General features: G+C 37.0%; 1 protein-coding gene across 2 annotated transcripts in view; it reads right to left on the bottom strand.

The window, feature by feature from the left end:
- Tmem196 (transmembrane protein 196) overlaps positions 1–20,001 on the bottom strand; it is a 48,439-nt gene extending 28,438 nt beyond the window's left edge. Inside the window, exon 1 of one of the 2 annotated variants that reach the window (XM_013024016.1) lies at positions 19,837–20,001. In XM_013024016.1, the coding sequence (XP_012879470.1) occupies positions 19,837–20,001 (165 nt within the window). The remainder of the gene's footprint in view (positions 1–19,836) is intronic. The other variant, XM_013024017.1, reaches the window with a different exon arrangement.
- Positions 20,002–20,953: the final 952 nt, after the last annotated feature.

Below are 20,953 nucleotides of genomic sequence, written 5' to 3'. Positions count from 1 at the left end.
AGATAGGATTTTGAGGCTAGCCTAGGCTACATAGTGAGTTTTAAGTCCAGTCTGTCACTACGTAGTAAGACCTTGTGTCAAAAGTTACAGGGTGACTTTGTTATTGTGTATATTTATGATATATGTACACAATATGACATTAGAGGGTAGAGGTAAATAGCAAAATGGTTACTTCTAGTAAATCAGATGAATTTATTCATCAATTCCTTCAGCAAAAAAGGGAAAGGAAAGTCTGTTTGTGGGTTAGCCTTGTATTCATTTACACCTGCTCTAGATTTTTCTCTTGTTTATTCTCTCTCTTTTCCTCTACTAATCCTATTTCAAGATAACATTCACAGTTCTCCCATTTACTTGCCCTAAGCTGAAACTGCTACAGGTGTTGATGAGCCATTACTCAGCCAACATCATTTTCCTATGTACATACCTTGCTTAACAAGAGTTTTTCCTACTTAGGATCAATCTCCATTGACAAAAGCAATATTTCTATTTGATTTGGGAAAGTTAGGGGGAAAACAAAATGGTGAGACAAAGGACAATGCAACAGCAACTCACAAGACACAATGTTGGAAATGAACTTTGTAACTTGGAGGGGGAGTGAGGGGGAAGGAAAGTGGGAGAGAAATGGTAGGGGGTAACCATGTTCAATGAGAAATGTACTCATTGCCTTACTAACATAACCCCTTACTTATGTAACCCCTCTCTGTACAACACCTTTACAATATTTTAAAGCCATATTTTATTATTAAATAATTCTGACTGTCTGCAAGTTTTCTCTCCTTCCTGCTATGTGGTGCTGAGGAATCGAACCCAGAGTCTTATGCATGCAAGACAAGTACTCTACTACTGAGCCACCTTCCCAGCCCTCAGAACTTCTTAACAAACACCAATTTTAAATTAGTAGAAAGTTGCCTTGAAGAAGAAAAGCCTTCTGGTGCTGTCTATTCCAAATCATTTTATACCTCATAGGACAGAAAAGATAAAAACATGGGACCTGTGACATTTAGAAGTCTATAAGCAGACCCTGTGTATTATTCAATTCTTCCCTCTTGAGCAGTTCTGTCCTTCACAAAACTCAATAAAGCAATATCATTCTCCCAGAAATAGTGAGTCTTACACAATTTAGACTGAAACTACAGATTTAGTATCACTGAAGTGGGGAAGGGACAATAATGTATTAAACTATTAAACACATTTTCAATTCCCCCAGTCTTATTTCTTTGAACAGTGTTTTGCTTCCTAAGGTATCTGTAAGTTGCAATTGTAATGTTTGAACTAAATTCAGAGGAAGGATTGAAAATGTAATGCAATTCAGTTTTCCCTCATTTCCAGGAGAGAAGCAGAAAGAGTATCTGACTTAGGGAAAGAGAGTTATTAGTGTTTTTATTGTTGTTGTTGCTATCAGTGCAGAACAAGGAAGAAGTATGTTGGCATGGTTTTACTTCTAAACTCTATGAAGTATGGAGAAGAAACACAAGGTAGGAAGGATAAGTAATCATTTGCTGTGACTTGCTGGAGAGAAAGCTGGCTGTGCATCAGCTAGCAGACTGAGCGCCCAGTGGGGGGGCACAGTGTGCGTTAATAATGTTTTGTCAAGTTAAGCTGCTAGTTTCTGAAACACTACAGGAGTAAGAGTGAGACTTCAGAACATTTTTCACTTTGGGGTATATTAATTGATGGGTGCTTTTTAATGGGTCTGAAATATAATACTAATAGTGCAATTTAGAGCTAGAGGTTAAAAGAAATAGAACATGGTACAATGGTGAAGAGTACATTCTTCAATATCAGACCCATGAGCATGTGGCAATGTCTCCTACCAGTGGGAATCAGAGTGCTTACTTAAATTCTCTGAATCTCAACCTTACATCTGTAACATGGACACAGTGTTAAAACTCATCTAAAAAATTCAGATTAGTATGTGAGTTCCTCATAGAGATATAAATTGTTTTTTTAAACCATTCTATTCTTTTTCTCATTCACTGAATCTTGCCTTATGACAAACCTATGTGAGTGTTTGCTTTACAACATGCTGTCTCTGCTGTGGAGAGTTTTCCCACATCACCTCTGGGATTTGAAGACTGTTATTTTCAATAACCTATGACCCAATACACTGAGTTTCGATTAGCAAGACTTTAAGCTTGTACATAGATGAGCTTGTAGACAGTAATTATCAGATGTATTAATTTGTGATTGGTACAATGGGAGTTTTCTACATGTTGCATATGATGTTTCAAAGGAAATGCCATGTCTACAGTGTGCTGCTGCCTCAAGAGACCAGAGAATAACACAGGATGGTGGTCATTCTGACAGCTTTGTCTATTTTTAGCTCAGCCTACAATCATTTTGCAATTCATTGTGTGCACAGCCAGATGTAAGAGAGTCAATGAAAAGAGATCCAGCAGGGATATTTGCAGTTTCAAAAACTCATGCAATGAATCTTGATTCTGTTGCTACTAAATCCTTTCCTATAACTATAAATCTTGCTACTCTTCTCTTAGAATTCAGAGACACACTATTGATTTTTCCCCTTCCCTTCCCTTTCCATGACACTCCCATCAAATCAATCACTGTATGACATCCATTCTACATTCACTGTGAATACAGAGATCTTCTCATTTACTTCACCAGCTTATGCCCGCAAGAATCTGTTACCTGTGTTCCTCCAGGAGCTGACTGCCTTTAGCCTAAGGATGGTTTTAAAACATCTCAAATCCTATGTCAATCCTTCATTCAATCATTTTTCAATGGCTTCATATTTGGCTTGGCTTCAAAACCCAGATAGGAGTTAGAACTCAGTTTACCAATTAGTCTTTTGCTTGTTTTCCATGGCCAAGGAGAATTTAAACAATCATACATACTCTTGATTTATCATCTTTTCCTATTCCAATTCGTTCCTTGGGAAGTTTTGTCCTTATTTTTTCCTATTCAAATCCCATCTCAAATTCTCTGGTCAGCTAAGATGCCATTAGCTTTCTTCTTAATTTTAATTCTTTAAGTTTCTTACTACCTTTTGTCTTGTATTGTTTTTATTATCTGAGTTAGTAGACCTTCAGCTCTTGAAAGAGAAAAGCATTTCTTTTTCTTTTTGTACATTCATGTCTACTATCAGCACACAACTGCCACGAGGGATATTTGGCAAAGTTCATGACTTAGCATGGGCACGTACAGAAAGGTTGGAGTGAAAGGGTAAGGTTGAATAGTAATAGTGTTAAGGCTCATGTTTTACTGAAATTGCCCTTTCAGAAGTTATCTCTGTTGATCACTCCTCTCATTTCTGAAATACTTTCTTTGTTGGCTTTCATGATGCTCTCCTGATTTCTACTTTTTTCCCTAATCACTCCTCAATAATTCCTACTATTGGATTTTCCCCTAAGCATCTTTTATAATTGATTAATTAATTATTTAATGCTTTGGTGGCTGTTTTTAAAAATAATTTTTATTGCAATTAAGTGATGACATAAATTTCAAAAATTTCACAATATTGTGGGTAGTGATACTTAAAGTCACAAACACATTTTAACCTTCACGAGGCAAATTGTCATTATCATGATATATAACGTTTGTGATCCATGAGCTCTGACAATACAACGATTGCTACCACATTGAGTGATATGTACATTTCTTTCCTTTTGCCCCCTAGGCATCTTTTAAGCAGGTGTTCCTAAAGTGAGTTCTCTTGTTCCTTCCATGCAAATTGTGGCTTTAGTTATTGCTTCTCTTCCATTAACTTTTCCAATCTACATGTTGAGCACTGACCTCTATCTGAATTCAGAGACAATGGTCTAACTGTCTTGGCACATCATTACCTCCATTTCAAATTAGATGTTTTAAAATTATGCTTATCCATTTGGGTGGTATCAATCATTTTGTGTGGTAGTAGAAAGCCATCATTTTGCTATTAAGAAATTTTAATGCATCTCCTAGCAATTATGTTTCATTTTTCTGTAGAAAAAGTCATCCACCATTTATTCTTGGTCATATACTCCTCTTCCTATGGTACTATGAACCAGATTTAATGTATTAGAATATTTTAACCTCTGATCTCAGTAATTGTTTCACATAAGATCACATAACACAAATCAATCATAAGTCAAAGAACTACTGTTTGTTTTATTAGTCAAGAAAGCAGACTTGGTATGGTGATAGTATGATGCCTGAACTGATAGAAATAGGTTGTGAAAACCAAAAGTAAAGCCAGGTAGCAGAATTACTGAGCGCCTTACAAATTGTCCTTTGTACTCAGGGTTTCCCAATAACTCTAATCTTACCCTTTAGATACATTTTCCTCTTGGAATACTTCTCACTTCTGCTAACAGGATAGCCATCTGTTTGCTCCCTGACATCTTCAAGTACTGAGAATTTCCTCAGAACCCTCATGTATGTACTTAGTCATCCACACAGTACTTTTTTGTCACCAGCATTTCTGAAACATATCTTCCTCTCTTCATGGCCATTGCCTCCATTCTATTCCCAACCACTCTCTCATCTCTCACCAGAGCTGCAGCAAGAGCTTGCGAATTGTTCTTTTTCATGCTTGCCTTCATCAAGCCCACTTCTCTCTGAACTTGTTAGTTCCACGTTAAAACAATCTGTCGATGTTTTCTCAAATTTGTATGTGGCTTACAAAGGGTTTCATGTTCAAATTTTCTTTTTCAGCCTCAGTTTTCATGGACCACTTCTTTAGTTTTCAAAACACATCAAATTGTTTCCAACTCAAGCGTTGGGTCTACACTGTGTCTTTTCCGGTAATGTTCCTTCTTTTCTACCTGACCTGACCTTTTCTACCTGGTCAGCTTTCTGCCTCTTCACAGAAGACCTCATCAGCAGACCTCATCAGCTTTCTGAATGGAGATCCCATTTTAAGCTTTTACATCATCCTCACACACATTTATACTGTCACACACATTTATACTGTCCTCCTGAGAATATAAATGTAGGAAAAGAGAGACCTGTTTTATCATTCTACATTGGATATCTAATAAAATAAAGCATAGCTGAATTATATATAATAGATTCATGGACATTTATAAATAAATGAATTGTGAATATTATACAAAGCCCACCTTGTATAAAATATCATTTTTTTAATCTCAGTAATTTCTCTCATTCTCTATAACCCAAGCCACAATTTCCAAAACTTTGCCTTTCCCAGCCTGCTTCTTATCCAGTCTTGTTGAACCTTCCTCCATAAAGTTTCTCACATAGGCCTTTTTGTTTATTGTTCTCACTGACAACCCCTCTATCCCAACTCCTAATTTTATTTTTGATATTAAAGTTTTTAATTCTGTACATTGATGCCTATGCTATTATTTTGATTATATATAATACATATAATTTATATTGCTTTTCTTGATTACATATGTATTACATTTTTATTTGTATATACATGATTGGTATACACTTGATTTGTATACACATTTTTTGTTGTTCTTATTGGTTGTGGGGCTTGAACACTGGGCCTGGGAGCTGTTCCTGAACTCTTCAGCTCAAGGCGTGTATGCTCTACCACTTGAGCCATAGTGCCCCTTCTGATTTTCTGGTGGTTAACTGGAGATAAGAGTCTCACGGTCTTTCCTGCCAGGGCTGGCTTTGAACCATGATCCTCACATCTCAGCCTACTGAATAGCTAGGATTACAGTCATGAGCCACCAGCGCCTGGCTGTATACACATTTTTTATTTGTATACACTCAAATTTTATTGATCCATCAAGCAGAATAATATGTCATTTTCAGGAAAATTCATTAACTTATAGAAAACATGTTTCTTTAACAATTTAAAATTATTTTCCTTTATGGAATATTTTACAAAGTTTTAGAAGCAGGTAGGTTAATTGGGTACTGGTGACTCACACCTGTAATCCCAGCTATTCAGGAGGCGGAGACCTAAGAACCATAGTTCAAAGCCAGCCTGTGCAAGAAAGCATATGAAACTCCTTATCTCCAATTAACTATCCTCCGCAAAAGATCCAGACCTGGAGCTGTGGCTCAAGCTGTAGCCTTGAACACAAAATCTCAGTGACAGTGCCAAGGCTCTGAGTTTAAGCCCCATGACTGACACACACAAACAAATTACAAACCAAATTAAAACCAAACCTCCCCCCCCCCCGCAAACAACAGGTAGATGACAGCATAATATTTACACATGTATTTGCTCCTAAGTACTTCAGATAATAGACCTGCTAATCTTCATCCTTACATATTTGAATTAAAAATCAAATAACTGGGCACAGAGGATGGAATAAGCACATTTGTAATCCCAGCTACTTGGGAGGTGTGGCTCAGGAGAACTTGACCCAAGCTCAGCCAGAATAAAACCATATCCCTTATCTGAAAAATGACAAAGGGATTGGGATGTGGCACAAGGGTTTACCTAGCAAGTGTGATACTCTGGGGTATGAGACTCAACACTGAGATAAAAGAAATAAAAAAGAAAAGAAGGGACAGATATCTATAGCTGTAGGACATTTTCAGATCAAATTCCTCTGAATATTGTTTGATAACTGATATTTGGAATCTTTTTAAAGCATTTAGAAAGCAATTTATTTACTTAGGCAAACTGATCAATAGTTCTTGTGGATTTGAAAATATTACCTAACTTCTTAAAAATGATCTTCCATCTTGTTTTTGGTATAGAAAGCACTGGGAAAATCATGCCAAAACTGTGTGGAAGTTAGTCTCTGCCTTCTTGTCTGTCATTATTATCAGGCCTGTGAGTGGCAAGTAATGAAAGGCTTTCTTTGGGTTGTTTCTACCGGTTAGGTAGCTTTCCATACATTATATTTACAAATTACTCCTACATTAGATTTCTAATATAGCTGTTTTTTCAGAACAGCTGGCTTTCTAGACCCATTTTTATCTTGGACCATAGAATCTCTCCATTTTCATGTCTCACAGTAATCTGTACCTAAACAATGGATTCATGGCCTTTCTTACCACACACACACACACACACACACACACACACACACACACACACACACACACACACACAGAATTTTCCTATCTGTTTTCTAATGATCTACTTCTCAAATGATTAAATAAAAAATATACTATCATTTGGTTAATTTCAAACTTAGCAACAATTCTTTATACTTCCTGTATGATAACATGTGATCAAATACAGATCAAACAAACACTCCATATTTAAAAATCTAGGCTTGCATTTTACCACCTCCAGTATCATCTAGTTACCATTGAGTCATATATTTTAGCCTCTTGTGTGGATTTGTGGTTTCTTAACTTGTTTGACTGACCCCAGTATGTTTTCTGAACTGAAGCCCAGATTGAGCTTCTTGTAACAAAATACAATTTTTCCTCCTTCTTTCTTAAAAGTTCCAGTTTAAAAAATAAACAGGGTAAAATCAGGCTGGGGTTGCTAGTACATGCTTATGATCCCAGCACTAAGGAGATGGAGGTTGAAGAACAGTGAATTTGATGTGAAGTGGGCTATATTATGACTTTGAGGTCAGCCTGAGCCCTGTCTCAAAAAGAAGACTTTAGGGTGCAGTCAAATTCATGGCCTGTGCATAAAAATAAAGTGATTTTTTTGTTTGCTTCTCTATGTCACCTAATGCTTTCTACCTTTCCCTCACTTGTCATGATCCTTGCTCTGGTTTTCAGCCAGCTCCTCACTCTGGTATTCTATCACAGGATCTTTACCTTGGCTGTTCCCCAGCTTGGAACAGTTTTAGTCCTTTGTCTTCATCAAGTACTGTCTTATCATCCTTCAGTATGTATTTTTTTCTTTAAAGGTTCTTTTCTTGATTGCCCATTGTCGGTGAAATCCTTTTATAGTCTCAATACCTATATTTTTCCTGTTCAATATAGCACAATCTGTCACTTAAATTTGTGTTTCATTAATTCAAATGTATGTATATGTATGAATGTATGTGTGTGTATGTATGTACATGTGTATGTATGATGTATATATCTTTTAAAAATTAAACTACAGAAAATCAGGAAGCATACTAACTATATTCACTGCCAGATATTCAGCACATAATGTGGTGGCTCTGGAATCAAACTTAAATTAATCTGATAGGAAAGAAAACTGAGGAGTGAGAGAAGCTGGATAATGAGAATGAGGAACCAGTCTTCCTGGCTTTCCCCAGGATCTCCTTCTATGATGGCTCACCTGTCAGTGATCTTTTTGACTAATTTTAATCTAGTAGAGACCATGATCCTCAGACCCATCCAGGGTCTTTGCCATAGACCTCAACAATAACTTTGCCCCATAACTGTGAGCCTAAGTTCTGGACTCTGGTCCTGAGCCATCTCCCACTCCACTTCCCTGGGTTCTCTCTTTCTCTCTGTCTCTCTCTGTCTCTCTGTCTCTCTCTCTGTCTCTCTGTCTCTCTCTGTCTCTCTCTGTCTCTGTCTTTCTGTCTTTGTCTGTCTCTCTGTCTCTCTCTGTCTCTCTGTCTCTCTCTGTCTCTCTGTCTCTATCTGTCTCTCTCTGACTCTCTCTCTCTCTCTGTCTCTCTTCATCTCTGTCTCTCTCTGTCTCTGTCTCTCTGTCTGTCTGTCTCTCTGCCCCCCCCCACTCCATGTTATAAATCTCCACCATGGTCTTGACTTTACCGGCTTCCAACTCTTCTGCATTTTTAACATTGTTCATTTTACAACAAGCTTTTCTGCTTTCCTATTTATATTCATTTCTTTTCTTAGTGCATGGAAAACCTTGCTAATTATGCAGTGTTCCTTTTCCCTAAAGCTTAAACTAATTTTTTTCCTACCACAGAATGATGTGCTGACAGCTCCATATATCACATTTCTTCCACTTCAGAAATTTTCATAATCAATTTAACTGGAAAGGGTAAATGTACATCTTTATCAATAGAGTCATGACCTCTCCCAAATAGAGTAAATCATATTGGAAAAAGAAAAACCCGAGAGGAAGCAATGTAAAACAGCTGTGTTGGTGGGATAAACTTTCCTCAATTAGTACCAGGCCATCTTGGTGTTTTAACAAATCAAATGAGAGAGAGACGCACCCACAGCAAACAGAAATTTAAAAACATCACACAGGGAGAAAATACTGTTATGGTATTAAGTGAGGATGAGTAACAGAGAAAAACTTTTAAAAGACCACACAAAGTCACTGAAAGAAAGATGTATACAAGAAAGAATCTCTGAAGAAATCATCAGGCCTAGCTGTAGCTTCCTTCCACGTCAAACTCTTCTAAATAAATCCCTATCCATAAAATCTCAGACACTTCCCACTGGACCAGGACCTGAATCTTTCAACACAGAGAAGGAATATGCCTTGATTCTCAGAATGTCATTTCTTCACTTTCCATACCACATCACTCTTTCTATAATGTGATCGTTCATGTTTATAATTCCTTATGCATTCGGTTCTATTCCAAATTTCTTTCCCGATGGAATTTCTTAAAAAATTTCTTAACAAATTATCTACCGAGTATGTTAAGCATGCTTAATAAATAAGATTTTTTGGTTTTAGAGATGTTTCAGCTTCAAAAGTGATGAGGAAAATTATAGCAAAACTCAACTTTTTCATGAAAAAGACTTCAAATTTGCAGTATATTTAAATGTCAATTATTCAAATAAATCTTATTGTCATAATTCATATTTGTTTTTAGGACAAAAAATAATAAACCTTATCTCATGGGCAGTAGCAACAAAATAATGAGAATTTATCTCCTGATAATTTTCTATTTAGTCAAATCATAGGTAAATTTTATAATTAAATAAATACATATATATATATATGAACATTTAAGGAAATGGTTACTTTTGGAAGGTAATAAGGAGGTATGATCAATTCTGATCATTAGATAATAATGTTATTGATAACATTCTATATATTAAAGTAGCTTAAATCACACATACATATATATATATAATAACTTACAAAGCACATTTACATGTAACAGAAGTATCAATGTAATTTTCACAAGTCACTTAACTTTTTGCTTGTATTTTTTGTTTGAAATACTTTCATCAACTGGGAGTGAAATTAACTTAGACACTGTGACATGCTAGTACAGCACTCAAATATACACTTCTCAACATGATAAAGATGGAATTTATAAGTGAGTTTCAATGTGGATAACAGCTTTACAGATGGGAAAGAAAAGAGTTACACCCTTGGGTATGTGCCAACTTGGATTTGTGACCTGTTGTTATGGAGTTGAAAATAACTACTGAAAGAAGAGGAAAAGGAGATGGCAGTTACGCTTTTCCCCAGAATCCCTAGAACAACGTAACAGTTGAATGTCCATCCAACCTGTACTGCAGTTTCTGAAAGCTCATCAGTTATGGGAATACTCTGCAGCTGCTTAAGAGTCATCTTATGAGCCTATTCTGAAATCCAGATGCTACCAGCCTAAATGCAGCCCATATCACATATGAGGGATAGTTCATCATCATCTTCCTAGGAGCTGCTTATTTTTCCACTTGCCCATGGGTGAGTGCACACACCCAGCCACGTAGACTTCTTCTTATACGTGATTTTTTTTTCCCTACTCTTGTTATTGATTTCACTTTCTGGTCCTCAATCACTACCACCAAAATCTTTCAGGTTAGCAGTGATTTCTTAGATGAAATAAATGGAATAACAAAAATTCTTAGGCAATGTACTCTATTATAAATATGAACTGTTGTTGGTATGGTGTTATTATAATGGAATCATTATTTTACTTCCTTAGAATAAGCTATGTAGGAAAACAATTGACAACAAACAAGGAAAAAACATAGCACTTAACAGTTCTCCCCAAACCACCAAAAAGTGAAAAATATAGGCCCAATTCTCTATTTGGTAGTAAAGGTGAAAATATTTGTCTTTATCTTCACATTTAACTGAAGTCATAGCTCCTGAGATCCTGAAACATGCACACTAACTCACAACCATTGCAATTGTCCAAAATACTATCAATATAACATAGCTTTTATGAGAAGGTACAACCTAAATGACAATAAGCCTAGAGTCCAAAGCTATGTTTATCAATGATCTTACAATAAAGTCTTCTTCAGAATGAAATATTCCTACAACTCACAGAGATCATAGGCAGGTTATGAATTTGAGGAAAAATGGTTAAAGCATTTAATCACTATTGGGACATTGGTCATTGTGACTGACTACTGTCTTGGCAACACAAGTTTTGAATTTCTGTACAAATAGTATATTTAATTTTTAAGATAAGTTTGAGGGAAGATGAGAAGCATTACTATTTTGAAGATCAGTTAACTAATTGGTAATTGAGATAATGCAACAGCTAGAAAATACTAAAACTAGAACAGACTTTATAGCCCCCCAAATATATTGTCTGTTATGTTTCATGAATACCTCCAATTAAATGTACATTTTTATTCCTGGTTGTCAAGCAGCTGTGGAAATATTCAAATATAAGGAAGTTATAAGCTCATAAATCCATTATCAACAGGAAATGTACTCAAAGATATATTTAGATTTGTGATGTACCTTTACACTTCCTTCAAAGAGCAAGACTTTTTCACATCTTTTTTAATTTAATTTAATTTTATTTTTTTTTGGTCCGGTCGTGGGATTTGAACTCTGGGCCTGGGCGCTGTCCCTCAGCTCTTCAGCTCAAGGTTAGCGCTCTACCACTTGAGCCACAGCGCCACTTCTGGCTTTTTTCTTTTTGCTTATGTGATGCTGAGGAATTGAACCCAGGGCCTCAGGCATGCAAGGCAAGCGCTCTACCACTGAGCCACCTTCCCAGCCCTACATCTTTTTTTTTTTTTTAAATCTAAAATGTACTTCTTGGGACCTGATGCTGGAACAGCTTAGTAGTGATACCATGGCTTTGTGAATATCTAGAACAATATACCTAGCAGGGATCTCCAAGTATAGCTGGGAATCAAGTACAAGCTAATATTTCCATTAGGAACGTAGGGATGTTAGTTATGTAAGGTAGATTTTTGTTTATTAATTTAACATGAACCTATGTTTGCTCTAACAAAGCTAGTTCATTCAGCAATCCCAAATACTCTGTTTTGTTTTCTCCTTTACCCTCCTTAACACATCCTCTTAGCTCTGCTCTACTCAGCATATTGTTTCTCTGCTTGCTGGACATGCCTGAATCCCAAACCCACATGAAGTTCCCTCCCAGTCCCTCCAAGAGGAAGTCATCTTTGCCCAGGCAATGATTCTGGACATTTTGAACACGTTGGATTTGTTATCGGTATATTTCTGATTTACGTTACAACATTTAGTAATCATTAAGGTAAACAATTTAGTTTTTGTTTTATTTTTTAAAGCCAAGCTTTAAAGCTTAAGGGTGGGAAATTTTACTTGGAACACCTTAACACTGTACATTCCTAGTAACACATGGGTTGTGCTCCTTGATTGACTGTACCAGTGTAATCTAGAAAATAGAAAAATGATCAGTTAGTATCTAGCCTTAAACTCCTGTATTCAAAGGTGTGGGAACAAATAGGTCAGGCAGGGTTCAATAAATGACTGTTTTCATGAAGATTTCCAATGTCCATATAATTCAGTAGAAAAAGTATAGGCATTGAAATGAAACTTTTGGGCTTTAGTATTGATTTAATGGCTTAAATATTACTGGTAGTACTGTAGGTAAGTTCCACTTCCTACTTAAACTCCATAAAGTATTACAATCTATACAAACTTATTACACATAGAAATATCAATGAATATGGTAACTTCTGGAAATTAGTTCACAATTAACAGCAGCAGCCATGTCTGATATTATTTCTACAAGATTAACAGATGTAGGCACGCTGTCTCAGAGTTTGCTCACTTAACCATTAATGTTTTTCTTTTATCCCACAATTATGTCTAAGGAACAGGCTTCTCAGTACCTTTAATAATGGTGTCAAAAAAATCATGGACACTAATTGAGGTTGTATTTATCATTGTTGAAATCTGCATATTTAATTTATGCATTTGTGAAATAAATAACATGTGATATGCATTGCTTCAAGATCTACTTTAGTAATATAGATAAAACCACTCTAGATTACAAAATAATAAGTATGTTTAACTGAAATATTAACTTATACTTTTGTTTAGTGCTTCTGGGACTTAAATAGTCCTAAAAATGTGTTTCTGACAATGTTGTTTTATAATATAAATAGCACTCATAGACATGATATCCCCATTGTTTGAGTTGCCTAGTATATTTAGTTATGTAATTGTCTAATTGATTTGATTCTATTTTCTCTATGATAGTTTAGACTTCCTTTTGACTCAAAAGAAAGGAGAGAGAAAGATGTCTTACAGTAATAGGTGTTTCTTCATTCAGTTTATGATAAATATTTACCTGACCTATTAGAGATGTTTTAATATACTTTTGAATCTGCTAATGTTACATATCTAAATGAAATAAAAAACCAAACTAAACACAACTTAACACATACTGCACATGAAGGACCAAAAGAATAAGTGAAACAAGGGCTGATTAAAGCTATAAGGAAATATTGAGAGTCTTTCATTAATACTCTAGTTAGTAGACCCTGGAATCTGGGCAATCATGGATCTTTACGGATATCAGGAGTAAGGCAGCAGCTAGTACTCGCTGAGTACTTAGTGCTCAGTTGGCACTTCCTCTTGCCAAGCTTAGTGCAGTTGATAACTGCACTCTTCTGAGCTTCATAACAATGAATGAAATAGTACCAGGACTTCCTTCTCTTTACAAATCAGGAAACTAGCTTGGTGGAAAATCACAACATCTATTGAAACAGTTATATTGCATTCTATAAATTCAACTTGACTGCCATTTAATTTAAATAAGTTTATATACATTAGATTTACTATCATGAGAATGTTTACTAAAAAATTATCTGGAGAAGATCAGTCACAATTTTTTTCTTTCAAAAATATGTCCATAAAAGAAATACTGTCACCTCATAGTATCTGGGCACTCTGCATTTGTCATGTAGCAAGCACAAAACTATAGTGGTCACTCGGTATTTTCACTTGGTTAGGCAAACAGTAAATTCAAATGCTTTGCCTAGCTTTGAACTATTTGAATAAATGAGCAGTGTGTGTGTGTGTGTGTGTGTGTGTGTGTATACCCATGTATAATAAGAGTATCCATAACCTGAAATTTTGAGATTCTCCACAATTCAAACATTTTCTGTGTCACCTTAAGTGGTATATATTTACATAATAGATTATAGTCAAAAGGCTGGTGACATAAAATACTATTTAAAGTTATCTTCAGGCTGTATGTATAAGGACTGTATGAAACAGAAATGAATAACAAGACTTGTTACCTCTATCACAAGATAGCTTGTTTTACACACATACACACATACTTGTTCTAAAATCTGAGAAAAACTGAAAACTAGTCTTAAGCATTTCAGGGAAGAGGTACTTAATATGTGTGTGTGTGTGTGTGTGTGTGTGTGTGTGTGTGTGTATGTTTCTTTTAACATAAGAGTAAAATAAAATTTGGTAGGTGAAGGGATGCTTCTGACCCAATATCATTTAAATATTAAGCTATTAAGTTTTCTCCCATTTAGATGTAATGTGTATGCTGGGGAATGTGTGTGTGTGTGTGTGTGTGTGTGTGGTGTGTATCTCAAGTACACATGCCTAAACACTTGTATATTTGCATATAATAAAATTAATTGCACTTTTCATTGAGATTAAAGGTAACCATTTAAGGTTGGATGGGTGGGAAGCTTTTACTTCTACAAGTGTGATTAACTATTACAAGAGGAGTGAGCAAATGGGTAAAAATTTTAATTGCTTTACCATGATAAAAATACATATTAAATAGACTTGTTATGTAAGCTCATTCAAAAAGCCAACCCAAACATTTTAAATGCCCAAATTCAGTTTTTAATTTGATCAGTACATGTTTCTATCAGAACATCATCAACTAAGTGACTGATGCAAATATTTTCACCCAAATCCTAAGAGTCAAAGACTTCCAATAAGTTGTACCTTTGTATAAAAGTCATAATTCTAGAGACAATTTTGTTACTCCAACAGGTATATCTTATATTAGAACAGCATTTTGACTAAGAAAATCTCATCAATAATGTCACCAACATTTTTCTTCCATTGTATCATTTCAGTAAACATCAGAGATGAATCTACCTGTGTTTATGCCTCTTTTGATACATGTTATACTTCCTTGATTAATAAACATACTCAGTTTACTTAACTTATCAAATTGCCTAAGCCCATCAGGTATATAGCAACATCTTAGAATGAAAATGAGTCATATAATAGGTTTGACCTGTACTCTGCAGAATTTATAGATAGGCTTTATTATTTCCAGAAACTTGGTTGCAATTGGACAGTACTCCTTCCTCCATAAAGTATTTATACATGGAAAAATGTGTCTGAGACTGTGATAATAATGATAACTAATGTTGATAAGAAAGATGACTTCACTATTTTTCAAAGTATAATTGTTAATATGTATATTCATGGATTACTTGTATGATTAAAATTAAAGATAAAATGGGGGCATAATATGCATTTGTATTATTTTTTCTGAAAAGAGGGAAGTGATTACTTTCCCTAATAAGGAATATGGAGCCTGCATGGTGGGTATTTTGACCCTCGATGCAAATGGATTGCGTTTGAAGTAACTGAAGAGCTTTTAAAATGTTGTTGTTTCATCTTTTATTAAATAATTTTGCTAGATTTAAATATCAGTACTAATGTATTGGAGCAGCAACTGCACTTCCCTCATATTGCTGTGCTATGGATCAGTGAGGAGCTGAATTTCTACAAGCTCTTCAAATTGGCTGAGTTGTTGCCATGGTGAATCAAAAGCCTACTGAACAGGTATGTGCGTCGATTGTGCTATAAATTTCACCCAAGCAAAACATCAGATCTAGCAATCAGATAAAATTATGATATACCTGTCATAGGTATTCTGGGAAAAGAAGCAATGAAATCATTCAAATGTTAAATGATTTAAGATAAATAAAAGTCTTAAATACTCCAAAAGGCTACCTTTTGATTTACATGTGGGAAAACTAGACTTCAAAAAGTCCTTTTGTTCTGAATTAAATTGTACAGAATAATTATCAGAGGTAGATAGAAGGAATGGTAACATGGTATAAATAAAATGCCACTCAGCATGAGTCTCTATCCTTAAAGCCACCATCTAAATTTTTAGATTGTCAAATGCCAACTTCCTAGAGCAGCAAACTCAAGTTCTCAAGGATGCATGGATCTGCATTGAGGCCTCCATATGGAATGCAGGGCATTCTCACTGGACCAGGTACACTGGAGACTGAGAGGGTTGGTTTCTGGCAGGAAAGTGGAAACACGATGCTGTATATTAACTTCTTGTCAACAAATCTTATGCACTATGTCTTTTCCAAAACAGTTTAATCAATAGTTCATTTATTGTCACCTAACAGTTACACTTTCTGATTTTGTGGTTTCATTGCAAGTGCCCATACAGCAATACAAAAGAACAAAGAAAATCAAATGCTGTACACATTTATAAAATTATATCAGATGACTTTTTTCTCATTAATTGCACACCTTTTAAAGACTGATCATGGGAATTGCCTTGCCTGACTATGAAATAGTGGCTGGAAATAATCTACATAAGCCTCTACATTATCAATTTAAAGCTCTTTATCTTAATACTACTTGGTTCTAAAGCCACTTTTAAAAATGTTTGCAAATTTGAGACCGAATAATCAAAGTAACTGCCTAAAAATGTAGTGTATTTTTCCTAGATAAAAGCTTATGATTTCAGGGCCTCTCCATAGAAAATTAATCCCCCGTAGTTAAGCTTTTACTTCCATTGACTTTTCAATTTAATTCGGAAATCTTGTAATAATGATATTAATGTTTTGAAGTAATCTTCCCAGCACTAATCAAAACACAGTCTGGTTCTATGTGTATGCTGACAGGTTAATTAGTGCAAGATCTCATTTGGTATTCATAAATAAGACAGAGTTTTTTTTACTTATAAGTTCCCACGGAGATTCATTTTCTATCGAGCTTTCCTGGTGTTTTCTTGAGAAAGAAGAAACAGTAACGACTGTTTTTGCTATTATTATTAAAATATGAGGAAAATCTATTTCCTCAGACTCTGGCCCCATCACTCCTTCTATCCTGACCTTCCTGTCACGTACTCATGTCCTAGAAGACAGAAGAGCCAACTCCTGAAACACAGCCCATCCCATCCCAGTACTCTGCCTTCATCTGTGGAGCCCCCAAAGGCTCTCCGGTGACCCTTTCCACTGCAAGTCTCATCCAACATCAGCCGCTCATTATTACCCGATGCTTCTTCAGGCCACACACTTTTCTAACAACGTTATTTGGATTGTACCTTGTAAAAATCCTATTTTATGAAGGAGAAAACTTTGGCTACTTACTCAACCAGGGAATGATACCTCTGTGAGTTGTAACTATATAGTGCAAATTCACACCTTAGCTCTGATATATATATATATATATATATATATATATAAACACTGAGATACATTGATTCAATAGCTTTGTGATATCAAGAGTAAAATAGCACTTTTTCGACCAGATATTTTAGTGACCACACCAACTTCTCTCTTCTTCCTGTGATCTGAGGTCCCATTCCAACTTCTTACCCCTGACAAAGTCTTGTTTTTAAACAAGGTGATACTCTTTTGATGACAGTGCTCTGAATCATTTTATGGTTTCTACAGGAAAGATTCTGAACCCTTAATAATTATTGGCTAGATGAATTAATCAGTGAAAGGATTAAATGATAGTTTAGATGGTGCCACAATGGACTTATGAAAACAATTTCATTAATTTACTTATCTTGTCTATAATTTGAAAACCATAGTGATTCCCACTGGCTATTTATTTCTTTAAAAATGTTACCTTTTTAATGTTAGATTTATGAAAGTGAGCAACTGTTTGGGCATTGTTGTTTCCAATTCATTCATTCACTCAAATGTATTGTTTGATTTTACTGAAGTAGGCAATGTAGCATTCAAAACTATTGCTTGAGGAATCTTGCTTACTGTAAACAGTCATTTGAAATAGAATCACTTCTTTATAAAACAGCTATATCAGTATAACTGATTCAATTGCTTTTCCTGCAGCTGATTCCAATTTTCTTTTCTTTTACTTTTTTGGTACATACTCATTTAGATAATATTGATCTATTTTGAGAAGAGAAAAATTAAATTATTTTATACAATTCCAAGCTAGTGAAATCATTTTTTTAGTTCTTGAAGATAAACCCATAGACAGTGTGCTTTAGTATTACTTAGAGACAACTCACATTTAATTACTCAGCTTCTTGACTGTAATCAGTGAAAAATGATTTGATTATGTGAGCTTCTTCTTATGTCATCAAAACATCATATTCTCTCCCCCTTTCTCTATATGTTGGCATTATACTTTCACAGTCCATAATGAAGTTTAACTTACTTCTAACTATATGATAATAACAACTCCCCCAAAAGTTGTAGCCACATATAAGATGTAGAATTATCAGATTAAAGATGCTTCTTTTTCCTTCCCATACTCACATTTGATACATACATTGACCCAAACTACATAATAGAGAACGAGAGACTTACTTGGAGGGTATTGATAACTTGTTGAATTCAGAACAAGGATTCTTAGGGAAACTTGGTGTTAGAATAAACACTATTTTTCCTTACAGATCCTGTAATTTAAACCTATTTATTTCAACTAGAAAAATAAAATGCAAAAACTAACCATCCAAAACGCAATTTTATTAGAATTAAGCATGCTAGACCATCTCTCAAAAGCAATTCACTTTGTACTGATTTTTCTTGAACTTCTAAGTGGTTGTTTCTGTGTTAGTGACTCAAAGCTTATATACTGAAAAAATGGCTATTAAGTACACCATGGATTATCTATCAGTGACAGAATGACTTCTTAGTAAATTATCTAGGAGCAAGACCAGAGACCCAAAAGGACATGATAGCCTTATAACTTGAATAAGAAGCTGTGTGTGTGTGTGTGTTTTAACACTTAGATCCTCATTAGGAACAGTGCATAATTATTATCTGCTGTGAAGGCAAAGGACCTCTTATGACTCTCCTTGAGGGGTTGAGGTATGACTCAGTAGACAGCTAACCAATGAGAGAAAGCATCAGGTACTGGGTTCGAGTCTGTCTTGCACCAAAAAAAACCCACTTTCCTTGAGATGTATCTTAAGAGTTAACCAAGAAGCTAGATGAATCTGCCACTTGACCCAAAGAAAATCATGGAATTTGCCCAAGTTACTCGTTAAGGTGAGGGGCTGCCCAATTAGAATGGTTTTCTTTTTCTCATCACTGTATTGCCTAGAACTTACTGGAGTTTGCAGAGGTGAAGTCTGAGAAAACCAGCAAAAGAAAAATGAAGAGCAATGATTTCTGGGATGATATTCACTCACCTCCTTCCTTTCACACACACACACACACACACACACACACACACACACACACCAGCCACCCCTTCTGTCATCTTGGGGCTGCTTGGATGCACCCTGGGCACTGTTGCCCAGAGTTGTATGGACAGATAACGACCATGCTTGTTCTGGTACAGGAAAATAATGTAGCTCTCACATCAAAGGCACAAAAGACAAGTGAGTCTGCTATCGACATGTGTGACCCCTCTCCCAACCAGCCTTCCTCTCAAGTTTAAACAAAGCCAGTTAATTTGCTCTCAAACCCAAGGGAAGCATAACAACCCGACTCCCCCCTCCCCTTCCAGCTTCCCCAAACCACCCAGGAAAAGAACAGCGTCAAGAAGCAAAGCTGCCCACCAGGGACCTACATGCAAAGCCAGAGGAGATTTTACGATTTTGTTTCCCGTGGAGGCAGTGACCCAGTGACTACAGCAAGCACGCACACTGCTCATCATCCTAAATAGGTAAAGAGTGAAATGGCTCAACGTACACACACCCCGCTCCATACCGGGGACGAGTCTCCGAGCTGCGGCTTGTGCTCTCGGAGGGCCAGGCTGAAGCTGACCGCCCCCACGGCCACGCTGGACACCCCTAGCCCTATCTCCAGCACGGAGAGCACCAAGAGGCTCCCAATAATCTGGCCGCTGGTGCACATCCTTCCTGGGTCATCATCCCTTCCAGATCAGAGAGGAACGCCAACCATCCACCTTCTTGTCTTCCACGATCCTCCTTACCCCTTTCCACCCCCTACCAGATCCCCAAACTTTTCTTTCTTCACCAGTGACACATTATCCACAAGGACTGGATTTCCGGAGCTGGAGACTGGTCTTCCCGGGTCTGGCGGGAGGTAGAGAAGAGGGACTCCACCTCCCGACACGTTCGTTCTGGGGGGGTCGTAGATGGATGGTCCTGGGCTGAGGGGTTGGGTGTGAGTCAAGACCGCACATCAGTAGCCCAGCGTTCAAGGATCAGAGACCTGCAGGACCCGAGGGGAGGTGGAGGGAGCCGGAGCCCCATCGCTGGCTCTTGGGGCGCTGTCCAGAGTTCTGCCGCGTCTCAGCTCTCCGCAGGGAAGTCCGCTCCCTCCTCAGCTTCCCAAACCCATCAGGTTCGCTTCTCTGAGCCAGGCTGGGGAGAGGGGCATCGCTTCCTGGGAGATGACAGCAGGAGGCCGGCTCCCAGGCTCTCTGCCTCCCCGCCTCGCCTCCTCGCCTTTGTTTTCCTGGTAAGGCAAAGTGCTTCTGAGTCCCCGGGTGCCCGGTCCCCGGCAGAGCCGAGCCGAGCCGCGCAGAGCGGCCCGATGATATTCAGCACCACGCTCCTCCTCGCCGTTGCTGTGTCGCCAGGAAAAGCGACCTTGTCTGATGGCCTCTTTCCGTCTGGGTTTTTTCTGCCTCCTCGTCCTCGTCCTCTTCCTCCCCCTCTCTCTTGATCCGATTCTCTCTCATTGCTATGACCTCATTGGGGTTTAGGTGCTTGACGGAAGAGGGAGACGCCTGGGGTATCTGTGGGTCTAGGATCCAAGACTCTTGGGTGGCTCTGGATCTGCTGCGCCCCTGGACCCTAACCATAGGAATCCAAGCAACCACCCCGCTCCCCTACCTCCA

Source organism: Dipodomys ordii, unplaced genomic scaffold, assembly GCF_000151885.1.
Source record: "Dipodomys ordii isolate 6190 unplaced genomic scaffold, Dord_2.0 Scaffold72, whole genome shotgun sequence".
Taxonomy (NCBI): domain Eukaryota; kingdom Metazoa; phylum Chordata; class Mammalia; order Rodentia; family Heteromyidae; genus Dipodomys; species Dipodomys ordii.
The sequence above is the reverse complement of the archived record's forward strand: the minus strand, read 5'-3'. Positions and strand labels throughout refer to the sequence as shown.